This window comes from Hemitrygon akajei, chromosome 7 (genome assembly GCF_048418815.1).
Source record: "Hemitrygon akajei chromosome 7, sHemAka1.3, whole genome shotgun sequence".
In the NCBI taxonomy this organism is placed as follows: domain Eukaryota; kingdom Metazoa; phylum Chordata; class Chondrichthyes; order Myliobatiformes; family Dasyatidae; genus Hemitrygon; species Hemitrygon akajei.
In genome coordinates this window covers 45,870,245-45,885,303 of record NC_133130.1, presented here as the reverse complement: position 1 = coordinate 45,885,303, position 15,059 = coordinate 45,870,245, and the positions used below count along the sequence as shown (strand labels likewise).

Sequence of the window (15,059 nt, the reverse complement as noted above, 5' to 3'; positions counted from 1 at the left end):
TCCACAAACCTGCCTGTCCAGGTAGACCTATTGTCTCAGCTTGCTCCTGCTCTACCGAACTCATTTCTGCATACCTTGGCACTGTCTTATCCCCCCTTGTTCAATCTCTTCCCACCTACGTTCGTGACACTTCTCACGCTTTGAACTTTTTCAATGATTTTAAGTTCCCTGGCCCCCACCGCCTTATTTTCACCATGGACGTCCAGTCCCTATATACCTCCATCCTCCACCAGGACGGTCTCAAAGCTCTTCGCTTCTTTTTGGATTCCAGACCCAACCAATTCCCCTCTACCACCACTCTCCTCCGTCTAGCAGAATTAGTTCTTACTCTCAATAATTTCTCCTTTGGCTCCCCCCACTTCCTCCAAACCAAGGGTGTAGCCATGGGCACCCGTATGGGTCCCAGTTATGCCTGCCTTTTTGTTGGCTTTGTGGAACAGTCCATGTTCCAAGTCTATACGGGTATCCATCCCCCTCTTTTCCTTCACTACATCAATGACTGCATTGGCGCTGCCTCCTGCACGCGTGCTGAGTTCGTTGACTTCATTAACTCTGCCTCCAACTTTGACACTGCCCTCAAATTTACCTGGTCCATTTCTGACACCTCCCTCCCTTTTCTTGATCTTTCTGTCTCCATCTCTGGAGACAGCTTATCTACTGATATCTACTATAAGCCTACAGACTCTCACAGCTACCTGGACTATTTCTCTTCCCACCCTGTCTCTTGCAAAAATGCTATCCCCTTCTCACAATTTCTCCGTCTCCGCTGCACCTGCTCTCAGGATGAGGCTTTTCATTCCAGGACGAAGGAGATGTCTTCCTTTTTTAAACAAAGAGGCTTCCCTTCTTCTACCATCAACCCTGCTCTCAAACGCATCTCTCCCATTTCCCGCACATCTGCCCTCACCCCATCCGCCTGCCACCCCACTCGGGATAGGGTTCCCCTTGTCCTCACCTACCACCACACCAGCCTCCAGGTCCAACGTATAATTCTCCGTAACTTCCACCACCTCCAACGGGATCCCACTACCAAGCACATCTTTCCCTCCCCCCCCTTTCTGCTTTCCACAGGGATCGCTCCCTACGCGACTCCCTTGTCCACTTGTCCCCCCCCCCCCCCCCCCCCATCCCTTCCCACCGATCTCCCTCCTGGCACTTATCCTTGTAAGCGGAACAAGTGCTACACCAGCCCTTACACTTCCTCCCTCACCGCCATTCAGGGCCCCAGACAGTCCTTCCAGGTGAGGCGACACTTCACCTGTGAGTCGGCTGGTGTGGTATACTGCGTCCGGTGCTCCCGGTGTGGCCTTTTACATATTGGTGAGACCTGAAGCAGACTGGGAGACCATTTCGCTGAACACCTATGCTCGGTCCGCTAGAGAAAGTAGGATCTCCCAGTGGCCACACATTTTAATTCCACGTCCCATTCCCATTCTGATATGTCTATCCATGGCTTCCTCTACTGTCAAAATGAATCCAAACTCAGGTTGGAGGAACAACACCTTATATACCGGCTGGGTAGCCTCCAACCCGATGGCATGAGCATTGACTTCTCTAACTTCCGTTAATGCCCCTCCTCCCCTTCTTACCCCATCCCTAACATATTTAGTTGTTTGCCCGTTCTCCATCTCCCTCTGGTGCTTCCCCCCTCCCCCTTTCTTTCTCCCGAGGCCTCCCATCCCATGATCCTTTCTCTTCTCCAGCTCTGTATCACTTTTGCCAATCACCTTTCCAGCTCTTAGCTTCATTCCACCCCCTCCAGTCTTCTCCTATCATTTCGCATTTCCCCCTCCCCCTCCCCCTCCTACTTTCAAATCTCTTACTATCTTTCCTTTCAGTTAGTCCTGACAAAGGGTCTCGGCCCGAAATGTTGACGGTGCTTTTCCTTATAGATGCTACCTGGCCTGCTGCGTTCCACCAGCATTTTGTGTGTGTTGTTTGGATTTCCAGCATCTGCAGATTTCCTCGTGTTTACTGTATGGAGGGATTGAGGAGGGTGGAACTCCCTACTTGCACAGCAGCCTTCCATGTTGCTGGTCTGTGCTGTTGTCAGTGTGATGTCCCACTTCATCAATCAGGCTATATAGTGGAGCAACTAAAAACCACAATGACAAATCCAGACATTGTATTTCCTGTTCCTCTACAGCTGTATGCTGCTCAGAAACATGAACATTAGTTGGCTTCAAAGCTGTTCCAAATTGCTATTCAAATTTAAACTAAATTTAGGTCATTGCTTAGAGTAACAAAAAAAATCAATAGCACATATACTGAGTCAATTCAGAACAGAAACAGGAATTTCCTGAAACGGATGAAGGTTTAAGGATTTTGTGAATGAGTATTTCTCATTACGTTGTCATGGGTTTTCCACAAACCTAACAGCTTCCAGAGCAGACTCCCTCTTGTCTGGCTTCTGAACAAGTATGCTTTCCTGGCTCCTGGACTCGCCTCTCTACACTCACTGCTGGCTCCAAGCTGAAGTTATGTTCTGTGGTTGACTCCTACATGGAATTCAATATTTGCCCAATTGCACTGCCAGTTTCCTTCCAGGAACCCTCACCAAAACATTGTATTGGTCTTCCCTCCATATGATTTCTGTTCGTACTTTTTATCTTGTTTACTTCACTAGTTTCTGTATCCACATGATCATTCAATTTTATAATTATTCCACAGTTACATCTTCCACACACTTGTCATTTGCCACTTTTTTCTCCTTCAGTTATTTCATCTTTTTTTGATTATCACCCTATTGAACATGCTCCATTCTGTCTAGACCTTCTCTACCACTAGCTCCCTTTACTGTTTCTTAAAATTCGTTTATAACCATATAACAATTACAGCATGGAAACTGGCCATCTCGGCCTTTCTAGTCCATGCCGAATGCTTACTCTCTCCTAGTCCCACCTACCTGCACTCAGCCCATAACCCTCCATTCCTTTCCTGTCCAGATACCTATCCAACTTTTTTTTTAAATGACAAAATCGAACCTGCCTCTACCACTTCTACTGGAAGCTCATTCCACACAGCTACCACTCTCTGAGTAAAGAAGTTCCCTCTCGTGTTACCCCTAAACATTTGCTCCTTAACTCTCAACTCATGTCCTCTTGTTTGAATCTCTCCTACTCTCAATGGAAAAAGCCTATCCACATCAACTCTATCTATCCCCCTCATAATTTTAAATACCTCTATCAAGTCCCCCCTCAACCTTCTACACTCCAAAGAATAAAGACCTAACTTGTTCAACCTTTCTCTGTAACTTAGGTGCTGAAACCCAGGTAAGCTTATAGTAAGTCTCCTCTGTACTCTCTCTAATTTGTTGACATCTTTCCTATAATTCTGTGACCAGAACTGTACACAATACCCCAAATTTGGCCTCACCTTATCTTTAGTAATTCCAGTTCTGAAAGAAAGTTAGTGACTTGAAACATTAACTCCTTTCTCCCTCCACGGTTGTTATTTCCACCAGTTTGATTCATGGCAAGCCGGTAGTTTTATGGTATTAAATTTTCTCTCATTAATGTCAGATTAATTCATTGCCTGGATTTACAAACCCCATTTCCAGAAAAGTTGGGATATTTTCCAAAATGCAATAAAAACAAAAATCTGTGATATGTTAATTCACGTGAACCTTTATTTAACTGACAAAAGTACAAAGAAAAGATTTTCAATAGTTTTACTGACCAACTTAATTGTATTTTGTAAATATACACAAATTTAGAATTTGATGGCTGCAACACATTCAACAAAAGTTGGGACAGAGGCTTGTTTACCATTGTGTTACATCACCTTTCCTTTTAATAACACTTTTTAATCATTTTGGAACTGAGGATACTAATTGTAGTAGATTTGCAATTGGAAATTTTGTCCAGTCTTGCTTGATATAAGACTTCAGCTGCTCAACAGTCCGTGGTCTCCGTTGTCTGATTCTCCTCTTCATGATGCGCCAAACATTTTCAATAAGAGATAGACCTTGACTGGCAGCAGGCCAGTCAAGCACACGCACTCTGTGTCTACAAAGCCACGCTGTTGTAGCCCGTGCAGAATGTGGTCTGGCATTGTCCTGCTGAAATAAGCCTGGACGTCCTGGGAAGAGACGTCGCCTTAATGGCAACATGTCTCTCTAAAATCCTAATATACGCCTCAGAGTCAATAGTACCTTCACATACATGCAACTCACCCATGCCATGGGCACTGATGCACCCCCATACCATCACAGATGCTGGCTTTTGCACCTTTCGCTGATAACAATCAGGATGGCCGTTTTCATCTTTGGCACGGAGTACTCGACGCCCGTTTTTTCCGAAAACTAGCTGAAATGTGGACTCATCTGACCACAGCACACGGTTCCACAGTCTTTCGGTCCACCTGAGATGAGCTTGGGCCCAGAGAACTTGCCGGCGTTTCTGCATAGAGTTGATGTATGGCTTCCTCCTTGCGTAATACAGTTTCAAGTTGCATTTCTGGATGCAGCGACAGACTGTGTTAAGTGACATTGGTTTTCCGAAGTACTCCCGAGCCCAGGTGGCTATAATTGTCACAGTAGCATGACGGTTTCTTAGGCAGTGCCGCCTGAGGGCTCGAAGATCACGCGCATTCAACAGTGGTTTCCGACCTTGCCCTTTATGCACTGAGATGTCTCTGAATTCTCTGAATCTTTTCACAATATTATGTACTGTACATGTTGAAAGACTTAAATTCTCTGCAATCTTGCGCTGGGAAATGTTCCTTTTGAACTGACTAACAATTCTCTCACGAATTTTGGCACAAAGGGGTGAGCCACGACCCATCCCTGCTTGAAAAGACTGAGCCTTTGATGGACGCTACTTTTATACCCAGTCATGATACCTCACCTGCTACCAATTAGCCTGCTTAATGTGGAGTCTTCCAAACCGGTGTTACTTGAATATTCTGTGCACTTTTCAATCTTATTTTAACTCTGTCACAACTTTTGTTGAGTGTGTTGCAGCCATCAAATTCTACATTTGTGTATATTTACAAAATACAATTAAGTTGGTCAGTAAAACTACTGAAAATCTTTTCTTTGTAACATATCATAGATTTTTGTTTTTATTGCATTTTGGAAAATATCCCAACTTTTCTGGAAATGGGGTTTGTAAATTTCTTAGCTGTTGTGCTGGGAATTTTAGATGAAAAGTTCAGTTGATTTTAGCAACTAGTCAGTTATTGAAATTCCTCAAGACGTACAAAAAGGCTGGATGAACTCAGCAGGTCGGGCGGCATCCGTTGAAAGGAGCAGTCAACGTTTCGGGTCGAGACCCTTCGTCAGGACTACAGAAGGAGGGGGCAGGGGCCCTATAAAGAAGGTGGGGGGAGGGTGGAAAACCAATCAGAGGTTTCAAGGGGTGGGAGATTTCCACCCTCCCCCCACCTTCTTTATAGGGCCCCTGCCCCCTCCTTCTTTAGTCCTGACGAAGAGTCTCGACCCGAAACGTTGACTGCTCCTTTCAACGGATGCTGCCCGACCTGCTGAGTTCATCCAGCTTTTTTGTACGTCTTGGTTTGACCACAGCATCTTCAGTATACTTTGTGTTTACTATTGAAATTCCTCGCTGAAAAGATCAAATGAACAAGAATGCCTATTAACCAATTCTTACCATTAAAATATTAATGTGAATTAGAACTGCCATTCCCTCACATACCAGATCACAAAACAACAGGGTCAGATTTCTCTTTGAAACAGCATTAATGTTTGAAGGACTGTCAGTGCTCAGAAGATCAACAGACTGGACATTTTCATTAAGACAAACAGAAACTGCTCAGTGGTGTGATGCTGCCAAGCCTGCTGCTCTCTTTCCCAGCATCTTCTATTTACACATTAGATTTCCAGCATCAGGAACTTACAACTTTCATACATACTCAGTACTCTGGCTATACATCAACCACATTTCAACTGTTGTTTCATGTTCAACAGCTAGTTATGAAATGTCCAGTTTGAAAATGAGCTGTTGTTCAATTAGTTTTAAAGCCATGTAAGATGATCCACCATTATCTTCTTCACATGTTGTTAATGACTCACCATTCCCTCAGCTTCCATTTCTGCAAGACGTGTTCGGTGTTTTCGACCTAATCGCAAGAGCTTTTTCCAAGTGTAGTAGTATTCCACACACTGTGCCACTGTCTTTGTCTTTATCTGTAGTAAGATGACAAAGTTATAGGAGCTGCATTATAATAAGCCATCAAATATTTACTAAGAGCAGGAATTAGACATTAAAATAAAATTGTTTATTATTCAAGGAACAAGTTACAAGGGCACATGGCATTTAAGGTGGGCATGGTAGCTTAGTGGTTAGCACAACACTTCACAGTAAGATTGACCAGGGTTCAATTCCTGCCAGTAAGGAGTTTGTACAATCTCCACATGGGTTTCCTCTGGGTGCTCAGGTTTCCTCCCACAATCCAAAGATGTACCAGTTGGTAGATACTGTACATTGATCATTGTAAATTATCCCATGATTAGGCTAGCATTAAACAGGGGGATTGCTGGGCGGCATAGCTTGAAGGACCAGAAGGGCCTACTTCACAGAGCTTCTCAATAAATAAGTACTCTGAAACAAAAGTTGAAATTTGCATTACTTGAAGAGTAGAGTAGGAAAATCATCTTATATTCTTTCCAAAGACATTGATCTACAATACCAGAGAAGTCTGCTGTTGGCAGCTTCTTCAGCACTGGAATCTATATTTGTTCTCCAAAACATCTGTGAAGCTATGTAGCTATTTTTTTTAATATAGTTGCATGATAAACCAACATAATTTATTTTGATAAAAGCATGCAACAATTGTTACTATTTTCTCTAGAATTCACTGCAAACTCCAATTGCTGATTTAAATCAGATAAGTTGTTCAGCTTGCTGCATATAGATTCACACAAAATCAGCTACACATATCTGCCAAGATTAGCTTTTCAACGGCCATGCTTTTGCCAGTTAGCTCCTTATGCCTGCTCTGCCATTTAGTAAGATCGTGGCTGATCTTCCACCTCAGCATCACTTTCAGCAGTCCCTCAATATCCCTTGATTTTGACAACATTCAAAAATCTATCAATCTCTGTCTTGAATAAATTCAACTTAGCCTCCACACATCCCTTGGGGAGAAACTTCCAAAGATTCACTAGCCTCATTATCTTTGTCCTGAATGGCCCATCCTTCAGGTAAGACAGTCACCACCAGGTTCTAGATACTCAAGTCAGAAAAAACATGATCAGGTTGAGTGAAATTGGACTTTTCTCTTTGGAACGACAGAGGTGACCTGATAGAGGTATGTAAGATGATGAGAGGCCATTGATCATGTGGATAGCCAGAAGCCTTTTCCCAGGGCTGAAGTGGCTAGCACGTGAGGGCACGGTTTTAAGGTGCTTGGAAGTAGGTACAAGGGGGATGTCAGAGGTAAGTTTTTCACACAGAGAGTGGTGGGTGCTTGGAATGCACTGCCAGAGACCATGTTAAAGGCCACAGTAGGGTCTTCTAAGAGATTCTTAGGTACAAGGAGCTTAGAAAAATAGAGGGCTACGCGGTAGGGAAATTCTAGCCAGTTTCATGGTCGGCACAACACTGGGGGCTGAAGGGTCTGTAATATGCTGTAGAATTCAATGTTCAATTTTCAATGATTCTAGATTAATGTCATTTCCTGTGTACAAGTGTAAAGAAGAACAAAATAATTTTTATTCCAAATTCAAAGCAGCACAAAAAAATTCATAAAGAACACAATAATAATTTAAAAAACCCAAGTATACCGTAAATACATAAGATAGCTTATAAAAAGAGATTGATTCTATGTCCACAAAGTCACATTAGGCTGTACATAAGATGACTGACATAATAAAATAGTGGAGTTATTGTGTGGAAGTGTTGACCAGTCTTACTGCTTGGGGAATGTAACTTTTGAGTCTAATGTTCCTGGTGTGGATGCTACATAGCTTCCTCCCTGATGGGAGTTGTAGACAGACAACCCATGACCAGGGTGGTGGGATCTTTCATGATCTTACTGCTCTTCTTCTGGCATCTTTCTGTATGTATGTTCTTCATAGTGGGTGGGTTAGTGCCGGTGATGTGTTGGGCTGTTTTGACTACCCATTGTAAGCATTTCTGTCCACTGCCATGCAGTTTCCATACCAACAGGTGATATAGCTTGTCAAAATGCTCTTCTCTGCACATCTGTAGAATGACTTGAGTGTGAATGTGCAAAGTCCAGTTCTCTTCAACCTCCTCAGAAAGGAGAGGTGTTGATGAGATTTCTTGACTGTGTAGGATATGCTTTGGGACTGTGCGAGGTTGTGCAAGATGTGCTCTTCTAGGAATTTGAATACTGCTTTCAGTTTCCACTGCTGAGTTACTGATGTAAAGGGGGTTGAGTGGTGCGAGTTCTCCTGAAGTTGACAACTATCTTAATTGTCTTGATAATATTAAGGAAGATGTTATTTTCCTGGCACCAGGCTTTGAGCTCCTCTACCTCTTCTCTGTAGGTCACCTCATTGTTGTTGGTGGTGAGCCCCACCATTGTCGGTACTTGACTGTGCAATCACGTGTGAGTAGAGTGCACACTAACAGGCTGAGCACACAACCCCAGGGTACTTGTCTTGAGGATGATCAGGAGGGAGGAGCAGCTGTGCATCCTGACTATCTATGATCTGTTCAGTAGGAAGTCTAACACATAGTGATGTATAAATACCTAACACATAGTGATGTATTTAGACCAAGGAGGAGGAGTTTGTTCACCAAAATCTGTGGGATAATAGAAGTGAATCCAGAAGCAGCAATCTGACACAAGCGTCCTTGTTTTCTAGTTGTGTCAGGGCCAGCCAGATGCATGACAGATGCTATGGCACTTGCAGGGGTTCTGCCAGTAAGCATACTGATGAGTGTCCAATGTGGCAGGAATGGTGTTTTTGACGTGCCATTATCAGCCGTTCAAAACACTTCATGACGATGGTGTCAGTGGCAGTAGTTGTTTAGTTCTGAGCATCTAACCAGACAATCTCCAGAAGAATGAAATCAGCTCTCATTTTGCTAAATTTATTACAGTTCAGGCCCTATCAACTTAATTTCCAAGCATAAGACAATATCCCTCCTTTCTTAAATAATGGAGCAAATTGCCAACATATGCAACAATGCTGCATTCAATAAATTTCTGTAAAGGGATAACTTGCACATCCAGTATCTCCATAAATACCTTTTCCAGAAACTTGGAATGCAAATCATTAGGTGCTGGACATTTTATCAGCCTTCAGTCCCATTAACTTCTCAAATATTATTTCTCTGCTAATCATAACTTCTTTCAGTTCTCCATTCACTTTGTTCTCTACTATTTCCAAGGGGTTTTCTTATTGTGCAAAAAGCGAAGTATTTGTTTTAATATCATACTTTCTTTCCTCTCCGATATTATTTTTCCTGCCCCAGTTTGTATGGACCCACATAAGATTTTAATAAGGTATTGCTTTTTCATTATCCATTTGTATTGAGGTTTCTTGCTAGATCATTCAGGTATTCTAATTTCCCTTTCCTTCTCCATTTCTTCAACCCCATTTTCTGAAAACCTAAAATTCTACCAATCATCATGCTTATTGTTCCTCATGATAATGTTATATATTTATTCCTTTGATCTTGTACTATCTTTAACCTCACTTGTTAGTCTTAGTAGGCCATTTTTCCTGTTGGACTTTTGTGCTTTACAAGTGATTAAGTGTTTTGTTGTAAACTGTGTAAACATTAATTGTTAGTCATTAACCATCTTCCCTTCCGATTTAAGATGGCTCTGTTGAATACGTGCAACAGCTTACTTGTGGTTCAAAAGCAAAGGAATTTGATTAACATTATTATGGCGGCGCGACGCAGCTTGCAGCAGCCACTCCAGAGCTGATTATCTGTTATTTGTGAAGCGGGGTGCCGTGCGCAATCATAATCGGTTGAAAACGGATGTAGGAACATCTGGAAATCTCCAGGAAGACCTTCTTCGTTGCTGCTGCTGCGAGGTCCAGGTCTCTGCTGGGAAGAACAGGCCCCAGTCTTCGGGGTCGCATTGCCGATGGCTGTTGGCGGGGGCGTCTTAATACACTCGGCAGAGGAAGGTGCTCAGAGAAGCTGTGCCGGATGGGATGGTCGGAGGCTCGGAGGTTCGACGGACTCAGAGTCCGCTGCAGTCAGGTCACTTTCACTGTGTACTGTGTCTGCGAGGCTGGGTTCGACGGAGCTTTCATTGTGTGCTGCGTCTGCGAGGCTGAGTCGGGCGGCGCCGTGGAAGTCCATAGCGGGGATATTCCCTTCTGCTGCCGGCGTGGGATGATGAGTCAAATCGGGACCTTGAGGACTTGTGGAATCTGTGTGGTGGTTTCTTTCGAACTTATAGTCTTTTAACATCTTTGGACAATTTTTACTGTGCCCATGGTCTGTTTTTTTTTAAAATCAATTATGCTACTGTTTGCACTGTTGTAACTATATGTTGTAACTATGTGGTTTTGTGCAGGTCTTGTAGCTTTGGTCTTGTTTTGTCTGATGGGATTGGAGCTCCTTTCCGGGGAACACACTAAGATGGTAGCGCGATATTAATACGCAGCAGCCTCTCCGGACTCTGGATTGGGGATTGCCAAACGTTATGTGGATTTTCTGGTGTAGTCTGTTTTGTCATATGCTTTTGTGATATCATTCTGGAGGAATGTTGTCTCATTTTTTAACTACATTGCATTTGTAGTTTTTAAATGTCAATAAACTGAATCTGAATCTGGAATAATACTTCTTTTGAAATAAATTGTGGTAAACTATCACCGTAAACAATGAGGAGGCGAGTGAGGGCAAAGAGAACTCTTTCTCTGTGGGCACTGGTGGGGTGGGGGGGTCAGGTTGATCTTATTTTTTTAATTGGCTCTTTCAGGTTCCTTGCTTTGCAATTTGCTGCTAAGCAAACAAATCTCAAGGTTGCATAATTTATACATTCGTTGAAAATAAATGCATTTACAATCTTTTAATGAAGTATCTCATTGTACCATAACTCACCCCTTTGTATAATCCTTCAGTTGAGGTTTAAATCCTTAATTTTAGAGGAAATGTGTTGGAATTCGAATATCATTGTCACACGTACTGAGACACAGTGAAAGGCTTGTCTTGCATACTGTTCATGCAGATTAAATCATTACACACTGCAATGAAGGTAGTACTACTGTAGGTGAAACAATAACACACTGCAGAATAAAGTGTAACAGCTATATAGAAAATGTCAGTGCAGGGAGACAACAAGATGCAAGATCATAATGAGATTGATTGCTAGGACAAAATAACCTGTCCTTTTGTTCCTCAATACACTGGAAAAAAACTAGCAAAGTAATATCTTATGGATTCCATGAAATTGCACTCTATATTTATCATTAACAGTCACTTTGGTAAGCTACTGAACTGCAGTTTGTAGAGAAGGGTTTCTATTTTAAGTATCACAACCATTGACAAACAAACAATGAGTGGAGTGGAATACACTGCTGAAAATAAGAGGGAGAAATGACATTATAACCCAAGTTCTGGTGGGTGCTAGCAGTTACGTGGTGTAAAATTTTGATGGTAACCACTAGGTATGTGTGAGTCAGTAATGAAGCTTGCAAAAAGTCACAGATCTTGGTGAAATCAAAGGCCAGTTTGAACATTGATCCTTTAAGTAACAAAAATCCAATAGAAATTAGGTTAGTAAAGCATGTTTGTTATCTGAGTAAATACAAACTGCTGCTCTAAAACAAGCAAGATTGAAAATCTCATTGTATTCACACTTTGACCATGCTTGCATCATTTAGAGAAGTTCTGAACGGGAAGGGAAAAGTGACTCCTTGTTAAACTACCCACACTACTAAAATGTTACACTTATCTTCTAAACTTTAAACTGAACAATTCTTTTTCTATGTCCTATTTACAGTTATTGTTCTTAATTTATTATCACGCTTCCTCAAAGCAGAGATATTTCCTTTGTTCTCAGTTGTTTAGACCTCAAGTTAAAAACAAGTGCATTTTTTAGAACCTCAAAAAGATGATTTACTGCAGAAATCCCAGAGGACTGAGTTTCTCTAAGATACTTAAGTCAGACTTAAGTAAAACTTAGGCCGGTAGAATCCCCAAGCTATAATAACTGGAACATGGTCCACGCCATCACACCAGCAAAAAAATGAACACATAATGCATCGATGTTGACTTTCTTACCCACGTCAGTTATGTTTTGAAAGACTGGAGACTTGGGTATTCAAATTATAAAGGTCTATCAGGTAAAGTTGCTCAAGTTGAATTTGGAACTCTTCTCTCTGCTATTGGTCAGCCAACTCAAATAAAGCTAACACGTACAAACAAGGTGGAGGAACTCAGCAGGTCAGGCAGCATCTGTTGAAACGAGCAGTCAACGTTTCGGGCCGAGTCCCTTCGTCAGGACTGAAGAAGGAGGGGGCAGGGGCCCTGTAAAGAAGGTGCCAGGTGAAAAACCAATCAGAGGAAAGATCAAGGGGTGGGGAGGGGAAGCAGGTAGGGGATAGGCAGGAGAGGTGAAGAAGGAATGTAAGGGGAAAGCACTATGGGTAGTAGAAGAAGGCAGAGTCATGAGAGAGGTGATAGGCAGCTGGAAGAGGAGGCAGCGTGGAAGTGGGATGGGGGAAGGGAGAGGGAGGGAATTACCGGAAGTTGGAGAATTCGATGTTCATACCAAGGGGCTGGAGACTACCCAGACGGTATATGAGGTGTTGCTCCTCCAACCTGAGTTTGGCCTCATCATGGCAGTAGAGGAGACCATGTATGGACATATCCAAATGGGAATGTGAAGCAGAGTTGAAGTGGGTGGCAACAGGGAGATCCTGTCTGTTGTGGCAGATGGAGCAGAGGTGCTTGACGAAGCGATCCCCCAATCTGCATCAGGTGTCGCTGATGTAGAGGAGGCCGCACTGGATGCAATAGATGACCCCAACAGAGTCACAAGTGAAGTGTGAAATAAAGCTAGGAGTTAAAACTGGGACCTCATGCTCTGTGTGATGCAAAGATCTTCTACTTCACCACGAAGGATTTACAAATTAGCTCTTTTTTTCTGATGCACCAATACGCTGTGCCAGATAATATATGAATGCTAATTTGTTTCTCATGCAGTCAGTTTCTGTTTGTGGCTGACAATCAGATAGAGTGGAACTTTCCTTTCAGGAAAGCAGGACGGACAAAAAGCTGATTGCCATGTTACCTGAAGATGGTTTCATACCTCCTAATGGCCAGCTACACAGTGGCTTAAGCAGAACCTTGACAGCAGTTTACCTACCAGTCGTTTAGCAATGTTAGCCTAAAAGGGAATGGGAAAAGAAACTACTGACTTAACTGCAACAGAAAGACTGATTTGTATCTTAAAGTTGAAATGCTGAAGTGATCAAAATCTTTATTTAGGGCAAAAAAAAATCAACAGAAAATTGCTGACTGAAGTGCAAGTTTGAAGGTAATTGATGTAAATTATTCGGCCCAGGTTCAATCCATGAAAGGATTAAATACGAATGAGGGAAAAACGTATTCTTGAGTGAGCCACACTTGCGAACAATAATTTAAGACTATAAGATATAGGAACAGAAGTAGGCCATTCGGCTCATCGAGTCTGCTCCACCATTCAATCATGGGCTGATCCAATTCTTCCAGTCATCCCCACTCCTCTGCCTTCTCCCCATACCCTTTGATGCCCTGGCTAATCTAGAACCTATCCTTCTCTGCCTTAAATGCACCCAATGACTTGGCCTCCACAGCCTCTCGTGGCAACAAATTCCACAGATTTACCACCATATAACTAAAGTAGTTTCTCTGCATCTCTGTTCTAAATGGACGTCTTTCAATTCTGAAGTCATGCCCTCTTGTCCTAGGATCTCCTATCATGAGAAATAACTTTGTCATATCTAATCTGTTCAGGCCTTTTAACATTTAGAATATTTTTATGAGTTCCCCCCTCATTCTCCTGAACTCCAGGGAATACAGCCCAAGAGCTGCCAGACGTTCTCGTGAATCTTCTCTGAACCCTCTCCAATGTCAGTATATCCTTTTTAAAATAAGGAGCCCAAAACTGCACACAATATTCCAAGTGTGGTCTCATGAGTGTCTTATAGAGCCTCAACATCGCATTCTTGCTCTTATATTCTATACCCCTAGAAATGAATGCCAAAATTGCATTCACCTTCATCACCAACTCAACCTGGAGGTTATCCTGCACAAGGACTCCCAAGACCCTTGGCATGTCTGCATTATGAATTCGCTCTCATCTAAATAGTAGTCTGCCTGTTTATTTCTTACCAGGTTCGCTTGGGAACCTTTCCAGCACCTTGTGGAATTTTCCATTTGTGAAATCATATCAGCACTCAAAAACAACTCAGATTTTGGAATTTCAGATAAGTGGTACTCAATCTGTATTAACTTAAATCCACAGCATCCCTGACTCAATTTTATGTTTACGTCATTCATCCAACATGCCGCACTTCTCATTTTCAGGAACAAATGCAAAACAAAGTTAAACGAAGTTGATATTTTGGGACAACAAAATTAACCCACATCCAAAGAAAACTATCAATAGATTGTAGGCATGAAAATGTTTGAATGAGCAGATATTCAAAATTGTAAACTGGATGTTCACATTTACACCGCATTAGTAAGATATGAAGGAATTAGAATTTCAGATAAATTATCAGAAAGCTCTCCACAGATGCCGTTTGCTTGATCACAATTCCTGTATTTTCCTGTTTTGATTTCGTAATCAAATGTTTTGCCATCTCCCAACAGAATCAGTCAGCTGACAGTTTTAAATGCTTTATCTAGGAATTTGATCCACATAATCAGGTACACATTTGCATTGAAAAGCAAAAAAAAATGCTAAACTAAAATAGGAAATGGTAGAAATACTCATCAAGTTACAACACATATACAGAGATCAAAACAGTTATTTTATCTCATGGATCTTTAAGTGGCAAGCTGATCATTTCCAGCATCTCTAATATTGCAAATGAATGCTGCAATTCAGTAACTTCATGAACGCATTTATTTATTTCACAATCCAAATTAAGTATCAACAATTGTCAGTTA

General features: G+C 42.1%; 1 protein-coding gene across 5 annotated transcripts in view; it reads right to left on the bottom strand.

Annotated features, from left to right (window-relative positions):
• Positions 1–15,059, bottom strand: part of LOC140730399 (transcriptional-regulating factor 1-like) — a 255,963-nt gene that overhangs the window by 20,329 nt on the left and 220,575 nt on the right. For all 5 annotated transcript variants that reach the window (XM_073050733.1, XM_073050732.1, XM_073050735.1 and 2 more), the window contains one exon: positions 6,035–6,148. In XM_073050733.1, the coding sequence (XP_072906834.1) occupies positions 6,035–6,148 (114 nt within the window). The remainder of the gene's footprint in view (positions 1–6,034; positions 6,149–15,059) is intronic.